General features: G+C 43.0%; 1 protein-coding gene across 1 annotated transcript in view; it reads left to right on the top strand.

Moving 5' to 3' along the window:
* The first annotated feature begins 4,021 nt into the window (after window positions 1-4,021).
* The window catches only part of HSPA4L (heat shock protein family A (Hsp70) member 4 like), a 23,555-nt gene continuing 15,610 nt past the window's right edge, over window positions 4,022-11,966 (top strand). The window contains exons 1-6 of the mRNA XM_014883711.2: window positions 4,022-4,264; window positions 7,584-7,641; window positions 8,247-8,387; window positions 9,292-9,414; window positions 10,744-10,843; window positions 11,574-11,707. Of these exons, the coding sequence (XP_014739197.1) occupies window positions 4,158-4,264; window positions 7,584-7,641; window positions 8,247-8,387; window positions 9,292-9,414; window positions 10,744-10,843; window positions 11,574-11,707 (663 nt within the window). The 5' untranslated portion in view covers window positions 4,022-4,157. The remainder of the gene's footprint in view (window positions 4,265-7,583; window positions 7,642-8,246; window positions 8,388-9,291; window positions 9,415-10,743; window positions 10,844-11,573; window positions 11,708-11,966) is intronic.

Raw genomic sequence — 11,966 nt, 5'->3', positions numbered from 1 at the left:
TAAAGCAGCTTTTGCAAACAGAAATGAACACCTTTTAATCTGTCATCACATTTATTATGTACTAATGAGGGTGTTAGCTACAGCTTTTCCACTCACAGTTATTTGTGCTCGACAGACTATTAGTGAAGAGCCAAGTCTTTCTTCAGTAGGATTAACAGTACAGAAATTGATCAAAATTACATTTCTTATCTACTGGATCTCATGTGCATTTTACAGAACTGGTACAGGTCTCCACTTCTGTTTTGTGAAAGTATGTTCAGCTCAGAGCTTGGTGAAAGCTTTTAGTACAAAACTAGAACTGGCTTTCCTACTCAGAGACAGATATTTGGGGTAGGACAGATTTGTGGGTAGAATAATTTTACTAGGTCATTCGGTAGCATTTGAAATACATTTAAAAATACACATTCTTGCTATGAAGATTATCTTCAAACAAACAATTTAAAAAACAAAACACGAAAGTGCTCTTGAGAAACCAGGACTTTGTTCCCTGCATCTCTGAGAAAGTTTTGCCACCTATAACAGGAAAGAATTGTTAGTTCCAAAGTGCTTTGTTTCAAGATCTCCTGTCTTGGTATTCGAAGAAGTCAAAAGAAAATCTGAATAAATGCTGGCATAGAACTTGCTTAGGTCATTTCAGAAAATGCCAGGGATACTTAAATTCTTACATAATGCCCTGCATACCTCTGGTAATCTGTCCTAAATATCACAAACCTTGAAGCTTACCCCATTAGCACTACTGACGTCTTCCTTTCAGACTAAATGTGATTTCACTGTTTTATGCTTTATCTCAGCAGCAGGCCTGCAGTTCATGCTGCTTTTGTTTCAAAGTGCTGTGCCTCTTGAGGCTTTACCAAAGAATTGCCTCTGTTTCTGGTCATTAGCTTACCAGTAGGATAGAGAAGACTATCAAGATTATTAAAAACATAAATTATAATAATTTAGAGTAAGATAATGGGTTTACTAGCACAAAATATGAGAATGAGAGGATTTATATGTGTTGAGGGTGCATGAATGTATTTTGTGAGTGATCCTTGTTTCATTCATGTTGTTCTGAAGGTACAAATGAAGGTGGTTATGATTTTAACAACTTCTTATCAAGCTGCTTATTCTGATCCAAGTGGAGGACTTGAATTAAATTCAGCATCTGTTATTTCTCCAGTTAAGGCTGTATTTTGCAGATGGGATAACTTTCTGAAACAACAAGCACACTACAGTTGCTGCTTTCAGCAAAACTGGTTTCTGTCAGCTAAGCAGCAATGACCATTATCAAATAGCCTCTAATTTGCATATATTCATTTTGATCCAAAGCAAAATATGCTGAATGCTTTTTAGCTATGTTACAACACTTACCTGTATTGATCATGTATTTCATATGTGTGTATCAGTGGCCTGAAGTAGACAAGATTGTCTTTCTGCTCTTATGGAGAACCTAGAACCTTACCTTGACATTCCAAGTGGATTTGATTTCAGATGTAGCTAAGTTAAATCTTCAGTATTAGTTTAAAAAAAAAAAGTATCTATGTATCTTCTCTCCACTAGAATTTGTCATAATGAGAGGGATTTGGATTTGTCTCTCCCAAAAGGAAGTGTACACATTTTTTCTTAGTGAAGACAAAAAAAAACAGTGCTGGTTCCTAATACAACCTTTAATATGTTTTAGAGGACTCAATTGATCACTAATGAACTGCAGTCTACTTGCTATAAAACTATTTCACTCATACTAAAGAAGGAAAAAAATGAGCTGTGCAAGTTTTAACAGCATTGAAAGAATTCAGAGCACCCTTAGGACGGGAGTGACCTCATTTAATTCCTAAGCCTTCTACTTGCCCAGTAGAGCTTAAAAAAGGCATCAGAAGAAGGATCACAGCTTTTCTAAATTTAGCCATTGGTACCAGCTAACAGAGCGTGACACCAGATAAATATTTAATAGCCAAAAGATCCTCCTTTGGAGGAGTGATCCATTAGGTGAAAAGTTCCTTAGTGTTCTTTACTACAGAAAGACCAATGAATGCAAGAAAATATTTACTTGCCTCTTGTTTGAAATTGTCAATGTTTCCATTTTGTTCATATTAAAACAACATTGAAAAGGCTCTTACCTGTCTGGCAGCATTTTAAGCCAAAATACAGCCTAAAAATATAAAGAGCCAACACCTAGACACCAAGAACACTTAGTACAGTATTGCTGGAGAAAATGAAAAATGGCTGAGGATTCTTCTCAGTATTGAGGATAAATCTTAGCAGGTACATAAATGAGAAGACTCTTATTTCTGACGTAGTAATTTTCAAGAGGGAAAGACCAAACCTTGGGCAGTATTGATAACTTAGGATCCAAAAGAAGCATTTAGAAGGCCTTTATTTAAAGGTCTGGTTTCAAAGAAATCAAGGCAGATTTCACCCCAGCCATTAAATTTGACATTAAACCTTTGGCTCATGGAGTTTGTACAAATATTTTCTTGAGCTGCTAAAATACCAGGCCAAGAATTGCAAAGACTGGGGCAACCCCAGTCCCCAGATTGCTGCATTGTCCATGAGGAGAAGGGAGGCTGTGCTCAGGGAAGTCTAGCTTATCTGGTTGGTGTGAGTTTTGTTCATACTCACAGCCTGGACATCAGCCTGACACTGAAGCACACAGACAACTTTTAGGGACATGCCTCTAAGAGTTTGGCTTACCCTATACTCTCTGTCTCCTGATAAAGCAAAAAAAAAAAAATCCATTGGCACTTTTTGGTGAACATCAGGTATGTTTGCACAAGTCTGCTCCACCAGTGCAGCTTCAAATCAGGTGGCTTGGGTTGCACAACCACACAGGAGCATTTGCATTTAATCTCTTTGCCCCGAGGTTTTTATTCAGTCTGGAGTCAGCCTCAGTGGTGCTGCCCTACCTTGAATCACTGTTTTTCTAACAGGGCTGGAAAGAGCAGAGCAGGAATTGGAGTTGGGGGATCTGCCTCCCTGGCTAATGTGGATGGGACTGGACCTGGTTTGTCTTTTTGATCTTAATCCTGGCAAGTAAAAATTAGATAATTAAGGCAGGTAGAATAGTTGTGTCGCAAATAATTCTGTGTACCAGTGGTTTCTCTTGACTCTGGAAGTTTCAGAGAAAAAGAACATGTTTTCATTAGGAAAACTCTGGTTGTTTAGTAGAGCATTGAAACCGTGACACATGGGAGAAATAATCAAGCCTCTTGACAGGGATGTTAAACTAGTTTAGTCGTTTTGTGCTTATTTTTAATCTCTCCAGTGGAACAAAACTGTGCAGTGCAGTGTCACATGCTGTGTCACAAAGACGTCACATTGCTGTGTGAAACTGAATGTCATTTTCAGAAGTAAATAAATACTTAGGGAACTTTTCCAGCCTGTAGGTTTGTTTTGTGGAATTTCAATCCACAAATACCCGATACCTATAAAACGTGGGGTAAGCAGAGACAGTGGGGGTTCGAGATTACTTCTTCCCCAGGGAAAGAAAACAGACCCGGCTGTTTCTGGAAATACACCGGGCTCACTCCAGCCGGGGACGGCTCTTCCATAGATGCTGGCAATGGGCGGAATGACGGACTCGACAGCCCAAACTGTGCCTGTCCCTGGTACCAGGAGCCATCCCCACCTCATGTCGGACAGTTTCCACCACAGGGCTCACCCTGCACCTTGGGCGTCTCCAGCTTCCATCTGCTCCGGGAGCGGGGGGCTGCCCGCCCCTCACGGGAGGTCCGCGGCGCCTCGCTCCAAGCACGGCCGAGGGAATGACCCCGATCGCCGCCGTGCAGTAATTGCTCCGGCTTGTTATAATCTCATTAACTCAGCCCGTGCGGCAGCCTCAGGCCGGGCCGGCCGTGCTCCCGGGCCCTTTCAGGCGGTCGGGGCGGTGCCTCCGCAGCGCTGACGCGAGCGCGGGGCGTCGCTGTGGGCGGCGCCGCTCCCTCCCCGCTCGCCCGCATCCCTCCCGTTCCAGATCCTTCTGGAAGGGCAGCGCCGCCCGAGCGCTGCCGGAAAGAGCCGAGGCGGCGCCGGGGCCGGGCGGCCTCCCCGCCGGCGGCGCCTGCGCACGGCGGGGCCGCTGCCGGTTGGTGCCGGCGCTCCGCAGTGGGGGAGCGGCGGGCGCGGAGCCGCGGCCGGTCCCAGCCCCAGTGCCAGCGGCGTGCGGAGCACCGGGCGCAGCCATGTCTGTGGTGGGCATCGACCTCGGCTTCCTCAACTGCTACATCGGCGTGGCGCGGAGCGGCGGCATCGAGACCATCGCCAACGAGTACAGCGACCGCTGCACGCCGTGAGTACCGGCGCGCCCGGGCCCCCCCCTCCCGCCGCCGCCGCCGCCGCGCGTCTCCCCGCGGGATTCCCTTCGCGGCGCGGCCCCCGCGGCGCGGCTGTGCCGGCAGAGCGCCCCTTCCCGGGAATGCGTGTGCCGGGAAGCGCGCGTGTGTGTGTCCGGGTGTGCGTCCCGGCTCCTGGCGGTGCCGGCGTGCCCTTGAAATCCCGCGCTGCGCTGCTCCACGGGCTCGGGGTGTTCCCGTCCTCAAAACGCTCTGCTCCCGGGTAGCCACAGTTCCCTGTGGAGTGCATGTGTTTCCCCAACTCTGGAACGGCTGCCAGGGCTGGGAGCGTTTCCATGAACAATTACATGAGCGGTGGCGAGACTGGCGAGGAGGAGGAGGAGGTTGGTTCGGCGGGGAAGCGGCGCGATGAGTTCCCTTTCTTTAAGCCTGTTCCTACTTGCACCGCATCTGCTGGCCCTGGAATACCGAGGTCTGGCGAGGAAAGGGGGGGGCACTGGGCAACGTCCGTGATGATGGGAGACGCAAGAGTAGGTGGAGATTTTCCTCCTCTGTTTCTATGGGATACGTCTAGGATTTTTCGAGCTCCATCTGTGCATAATTTTGAAGGAGGATTCAGGAATTCGTGTAATACTCATAAAAATCGGGGGTTGGATGGTGCTTCTCTTTTTACCAAGGGACTTGTAGCTATCAGAGAAAGCTGTTTCTGCTGTGCGAGACTGGCGTAACTTCAACACTGCTGCCCTGATCTCGGAGAAATATAGGTTTGCTTTCTAAAAAGTTGATTTTTAAAAGTACAAAGAAGTTGATTGCCAAAAAGCGTGCCGTCTCTTTTAATGGGAGTAGTCTTGAAACTTCTTTTTACTATTTAGAAAAATATGCTTCTCATTTTAACTCTCAGGAAGCAATTATTCTTGTGCACTAGATATGCAGTGAGAACTGAAATTCTCTGGCCTTTCAAATGCAAAGTATCCTAGGAAATTCTTGCCCAGAGAATCCTCAGGCAGCTGCAGTTTCCTTCCCCCTTGTGATGAAGAGTACTTCCAATTTTTAGCTATTTTTGGAGTGTGTTCTTTACCGGTAGGCTTACCTGCATTTGATATTTTTCACACTAATGTCTGATTAACTGTGCTTTCAAGATACTTGCAATGTGATTATGGAAGAAGTTCAAGTTAGCAATTACAGCATCTGGAGTGCACATACACTTAAAGACAGTACCTGTCACAATTTAAGTGACATTTTCATTGACCTTTTCTCTCTCAAAGTGTAATAATAACAGGAGACCTTGAGGAACATCTTTTCTAATGTTACTTTCTTGAGAGAAATCAAACAAAGGTAAATAGAAATGTAACAGGTTCATTGCTGTTATGTAAGTTTATCATAGTAGCTAAATCTTTACTTCGAGTGGGATTTGAGTGATTAGACAGATCTAAGTCCTCAATCATCAAAACTTTGCTTATTGTACATAGCAACACAGTAAATGAACTTATTTGAATGTTCCTATGGAGGTGCTCACATCGTGCAGGTACTTGAGTTAGCTGTTAGTTAATTACATTCTGTAATCCAGTGCTTGGGGTTGTCAGTGTTAGCACAGCCATGTGTCAACTTGGAAGCTATAGCACAAATACTTCACAAAGAAGGCAAAAAGATTCTGCCAATAAGCCATGCATTTCAGGAGAACTTGGGTATTTCCTGGCCTATGGCCCTGTATCTCTTTGAAAGTTAACTTGACTTTCCCTGAACTGGGAACTTCAGCAGGTCTGTTTAACACATTTCCAGTGCTTCTGGCACGTTAAACTCAGGGCAAATGGCCCTTTCAGGTGCTCTGCCTCACCTCTGTGGGTTTGTGAAAAAACGAGACAGTTGTTGATAGCTCAGAACTTATTCACACCAGGTGTGATTAATGTGATCACATGCTGCAATTACGGTGATGTAATAAGGAATCTTGGAAGCAACTGAGTTTTTTGAAGCCAAGGAGGGCACATTTATTGTTTTGACATCTCTGCTTTTTCCCAGCAGCAGGAGGGAGAAACCATCCATCCCCCTGTGCTGGAAGTGAGTAATTCAAGTACCCCATGGCAGGAGCTGAGGTGGCTCTGAGCTAGTGCTTCATGCTCTGTATGGGGTCATGTGCAAGTGGTGCTGTCTGTGAGCAGGCAGATTCCTGCACTGAAAAGGTGTGATGCAATAGCATCAGTTTGTAAATCATTTGCTTGCTGTGGAAGTTGCTTGATTATCTGATTTGCACTAATTGACACAGGGAGTAATTGGGAATTGTGGCATTGTGACGTTAAAAATCGTAAAAGTTGTTTGTGAAAGCTGAACTAGGATTTGAAAATGTAGGGTAATGCCTCGTGTGTTTGCAGCAGTTAAATCTGAAGAAAGTTCTGGATGTCAGAGAGAGATGTTGCTAGAAAATGCTATCAAATTGCAGTGGCCTCAGTGATGGAGAGGAAGCAGGAAGCAGTCTGCTCGAGTGACCTTTATGCATTCATTAAACAATTACGTTTGAGCTGTATGAAACCTGGGTTTCTCTGTTACTCCTGACCAGTCGTAGCCAGATGGGCTGCCTTTTGGGTTAGAGTTACATTTCAGATTTATGATGTGAAGATGTGGTGTTGGTAACTTCCAGAATAGAAAAGAACATTTCCAAAAGCAGTGCTGGGAGGCCAGATGGTGGCTGGGGCCTGGGCAGCCTTTGCTGATCCAGAGGGCTGTTCAGGAAGCTGCAGGGAGCTGTGGATTACAGCAGAGCTTCCCAAACCCTGGGTGTCCGGGAGCTGTCCCCAGCTCTGTCCCCTTCTGCCTGTTTGCTGCATGTGCTCACTTATGGAGGCACTTAACAGCTCGTTCAGCTCCCGTGGTTTGTGGGTTTTTTAATTGTTGTCTTAGGATTGTTGCTAAGGGCTCTTGGAGTGTGCGTGTGGCCCTGTCAGACTCAAGGGTTGTTGAGTCAAGAGAACCTGACCGGTAAAGTTCAGGGTTTTGAATTAAATCTCACAGGCTTCTTAGGTTTTAACCTGTGACCCAGAAGCAACTTATCAGTGGCTTTCCTTCATTATAAGACTGTAGAACATTCAAACTTTTACAGAATTCCTTAAGTGTAGTTAGAATGACAACAGTTGCTTGCTGTTTCTAAACTAACTTACAAGGAACAAAATAATTAGAATTTCAGGTTCTGGTGCTTCATGTAGTAATGTTGTAATTTAACACATCCATGTTCTCCTGTTTGAATTTTTGTGGGTGTTCTAAAGTACCACAGGAATATTTTATGATGTTTTCTTTTAAAGCTGAATTTTTTTTTTTCTTACTTAGAGCATGTATATCTTTAGGATCCAAGACCCGAGCCATCGGGAATGCAGCAAAGAGCCAGGTAAATGGATCAAAAAGTTTTTTGGCTAGTAAACAAGTTATCTTCCAGTAGTTTCTTTTGATAGCTTAAATACTGTGTTTACTGGGATTAGTTTGTTTTGGTCCTTTCTTTGGTTAAAAGCCTGTCCTGAAAATAACTAGGTTGAAACACTGATGAGAGAATAGGTGTGGGAAAGCTTTACATCCAGATGGGATCTGAATTAGAGGAGAACTTTAAAGGAAGGGAAATGTGTTAATTTGTTGAAGGTTCATTTAAGGTTAATGTAGGTAATAACTTCATTAGTTCCTGCAGGCAGCCCCTGCAACAATACAGGATCTTAAATATTTCATGCTGTATCAGCAAGCTCCTCTAAAATAAAAAGGACAGTGAAAATTGATGGCAGCAAGTTAATGGATATTACAGAGAGAAGTACATATGAATTTTTCTAATAGAGGCCATAGATTCAAAAGTAGATTATTCTTTCTCTCTCCTCACACTTTGATTTTCAGCGAATGTGTGGGGCTTGACATAGGTCAGTGTGTCCATTAAGCCCAACATTAAAAATTCCTTTCTGCACAGTCCTCTGTATGAGAATGTCATGGGTAATGAAAATACCTTTGCCACAGATCGTCACAAACGTAAAAAATGCAGTGCATGGGTTCAAAAAGCTGCATGGAAGAGCATTTGAAGATCCTTACATACAAGCTGAGAGGGCCAAACTTCCCTATGAACTTCAGAAGATGCCAAATGGCTCTGTGGGAGTAAAGGTGAGTGAGAGCTTTGGGTGGAATCTCTCTGGTGGTAGAGATGAGCACTTTGGGCCCTTGTCACTTAACTTCTTATGTGGTCACTTAACATTTTCCTTTAGAAAACTGAATATCTTCCTGTGTCTCTAAATAAGTCTGTGCTTTCTCCGAGATGTCCATTGAGGTTTCTCATCAATCATTTGTTTTCCTTAATCTCGTTAGCTTTTCACTTGCCCTTACTAGATTTACCTTCAAATCTGTATAATTACAGTGTGAGATTATTAGTTCCCATCAGACATGCAGAGACCAAGTGTCAGGAAAACAACATAATAAATATGAAATTTGAACAAGTTATTTTTAATTTGCTTCCAAACTAAATGGCAAGAGTGCTTGGGATTGCTGGAGAGACAATAGCTTGTTAGGAATTCAGGACACACTACCTCACATGAAGGCTGAGGATTCAACTGCATTTCCTGAGCAGAGCAGGATTGTTGGAATTGCCTGGTTTACACCTTCCCTGCCTCCTGTGCTTGAGTGACTGTTGCAGGAAGCAAATGTTCCTTGGGCTTGATCCAAAACTTGTATTTTTAGCTTGTGTTATAGGACAGCGTGATCCTACGTATATTGTGCTCTTTTTTTTTTCTGTTGTTTTTTTAATTCAAAATATACAAGCAGCAGAAATACTGTATCATTGTGTATAGTCCCTTGAAATAACTGGGATGTAATGCTTCCTGCAAAAAAAACCCCAAAACTAAACTGTTGAAGAATTTTTGTAGGGAGCACAGATCAATTGACAGGGAGTTAATTGTGTCTAGAACCTGATGTTCAATGGGTCTCAGTGCTCAACATCACAAATAATGTCCAAGCTGCACATCTTGAGAGCAAAGTTGACATGATTGATGACAGAATCCCAACTCTGTTTCAGGTGAGGTACCTGGATGAAGAGAGACTGTTTGCAGTGGAACAGATCACAGGAATGCTGCTGGCCAAACTGAAGGAGACTTCTGAAAGCGCTTTGAAGAAACCAGTGGCCGACTGTGTGATTTCAGTAAGTTGTACATTTATTGGAATCCATAGGCAGCTTTATACATTTATACCGTGGTGCAATGGTAAGAGATACAAGTCGTGAATAGAAATCATATCTCTAAAAATGGGCCTTCGTTATAAATTTTCCAAATGTGATAGTTCTTGAAGCATATGTGAGGAGATGAAAAAGTTGTTAGATTAAGAATGTATTTTCAGTGCATAAGCTGATGCAGTCTGTCTGTCTCTAAGGGCTGACAGACAGTATTTCTGATTACTGTAGTAGATACTACAAATGGGAGCTGTCCTAGCTGTAAGCATATCCTCCTTGCTTCCAAAGAACCTTCCTAAATTCATGGTGAATTTGTTTCTTGTTATATGGGGGACCACTGGTGTAGTGTAGTTGAGAGTCACCTGAACTTAGGGTTCTGAGGGTCATGCTAATAATTTGACAAGCCCAAACCACTTGACTTTGTTTGAAAAAGTATTTTTGTTTTGTTGGATACCGAGTCCTGTGCTTTTCACGTGGTCTTTGTTTACTGGTGCTTGTGGGGAGTTAGTTCATGAAGGATTACAGTTATGCCTTCTCTGTCAGGCAGAGGCATGGGAACTGGAAAGCTGTGTACTTCAGCTGTTAAAAATCTGCTTTGATCTTTTTCCTTGCTTCCTTACGGCATACAAAGGCACTGGGAGAATACCTCCCACACACCCAGGGATCCTTGGCAATGCCCCACAGTGGCAGCCAGCAAAACACACAACAAAATGGAGCTCTACGTCTGCTGAAGAGGTGCCAGCTGATGGCAGCCAGATCCTGAATGGGCTCTGATCCTGCTGTGGCTATTTTTGGTGGCACTGAACCTTGCAGCACACTGTAAGCTGGCACTGTGTTGGCAGTGATGCCTGAAAAATGGATACAGGTTCAAGTTTGATTCCAGCATCACTGCAGTGCTTCTGCCATTGACTTACTGCAGGGCTGCGTGTGAATAATTGTTGGGTTGACTTTGACTTGCACGAATGTTTCCAGAAACTGGTGATGATTTTAAGGTGAAAGACTCACTAAAACAATCTGAGAAAGCATTTTCAGGATTTTTTTTGGTGTGTGTTAAAATCTGCTTTATTTAAAGCAACTCTGGATGCCACTTCATTTTTGCCGTATTTTGAACTTCTAACTAAAATGTGCACTAAAATGAATTAGCTAGCTGTTTTATTCAGACAGCTTACTAATTTGAGGTTAGCTTATAACAATTTCTTGTGGTAATGACATTTATAGGATAGCGTGATGGGCAAGCATTGACTACTCCAAATTAAAAAATCCATATCCTATAATATCCAATGTCATTATTTTTGGAAACAGGTCCCAAGTTTCTTCACTGATGCTGAAAGAAGATCTGTAATGGCAGCTGCACAGATTGCAGGATTAAATTGTCTGAAGCTGATGAATGAAACTACAGCAGGTAAATGACCAGGACTATTTTTTTGTCCTTTGAGGCCGTTCAGGGTGTTGAATGTGAAGGTGATGACACACTGCTGTTACACAATTGGGAGCTTGGGAGAGAGCTGTCCAGGCTAGTACTGCCCAATCCAGTTTGGGAACTGGAAACACAGCACTGGGGTGGTGTGGAGCACTTGGCAGGCACCATGAGAGCTGGGGCTTGCTAACCTGGGCATGGACACACTTGGGAATAGCTTGGGAAATAAACCTAGGATCTGTGCTTATTTTTCCTGATTCTCTTTGCTTTTAGAAAATCTCAAAAACCTTTCCAAATGAGTGCTGGTGGTGAAAGCCTAGATTCCTGTAAACTAGTCTTCCAAAACATTTTCTTTATTTCTTGAGCATGCTTGAATTTTTCAAAGCTAAGGTAAAAAATTCTGAAAGTAAGGCTTTTTAAGGGAGAGGTGTAGGCATGAGTCTTAATCTGTGCAATTTTACAAATTTCAGTGTTAATTTGGCTACAAGCAGAATCGAAATACAGAGCGAATTTTATTACTGCTAAAAATTCACTTGACATCACTTTCTCTCTTGCCAATGAAAAATGTGTTTTCAGCATGTTTTTGACTTTTTAGTAAGAGTTATGAAGGTGTTTAGAAAGGGTAAACATGGGCAGTGTCTGTCTCTTGGTGGTACTTTTAATGCACGGTCTGTGTGTGGCTTCCCCTTACCTTCTGTGGGTTGGTGTTTTCCAGTTGCATTAGCTTATGGAATATACAAGCAAGATCTGCCAGCCTTGGAAGAGAAGCCAAGAAATGTGGTCTTTGTAGATATGGGGCATTCTGCTTACCAGGTTTCCATCTGTGCTTTTAACAAGGGAAAACTGAAGGTAATCTTTTAAGTCATACATTAAAAGCCACGAGTATTTAAAACTCAAAATACTGCTCTGTGGAGTGGAAAGATTAGTTGTTTTTTAAAAAAAGTCAATAGAAAATATTTTTAAATGTGGAATACAAAACCTTTCTGTTAGATTTTGGCTGTTTTATCAAGTCAGCTTTTGTAAATGCAGAAGTGAAGCATCCTAAAGTGCGTTTTGGAAAGTGCTTGGTAATTAAGGGCACTGCACAGTTTTTGTGTCATATCCCTGT

This window comes from Sturnus vulgaris, chromosome 4 (assembly GCF_052056855.1).
Source record: "Sturnus vulgaris isolate bStuVul1 chromosome 4, bStuVul1.hap1, whole genome shotgun sequence".
NCBI lineage: Eukaryota > Metazoa > Chordata > Aves > Passeriformes > Sturnidae > Sturnus > Sturnus vulgaris.
This window is presented reverse-complemented; position numbering and strand designations above follow the sequence as displayed.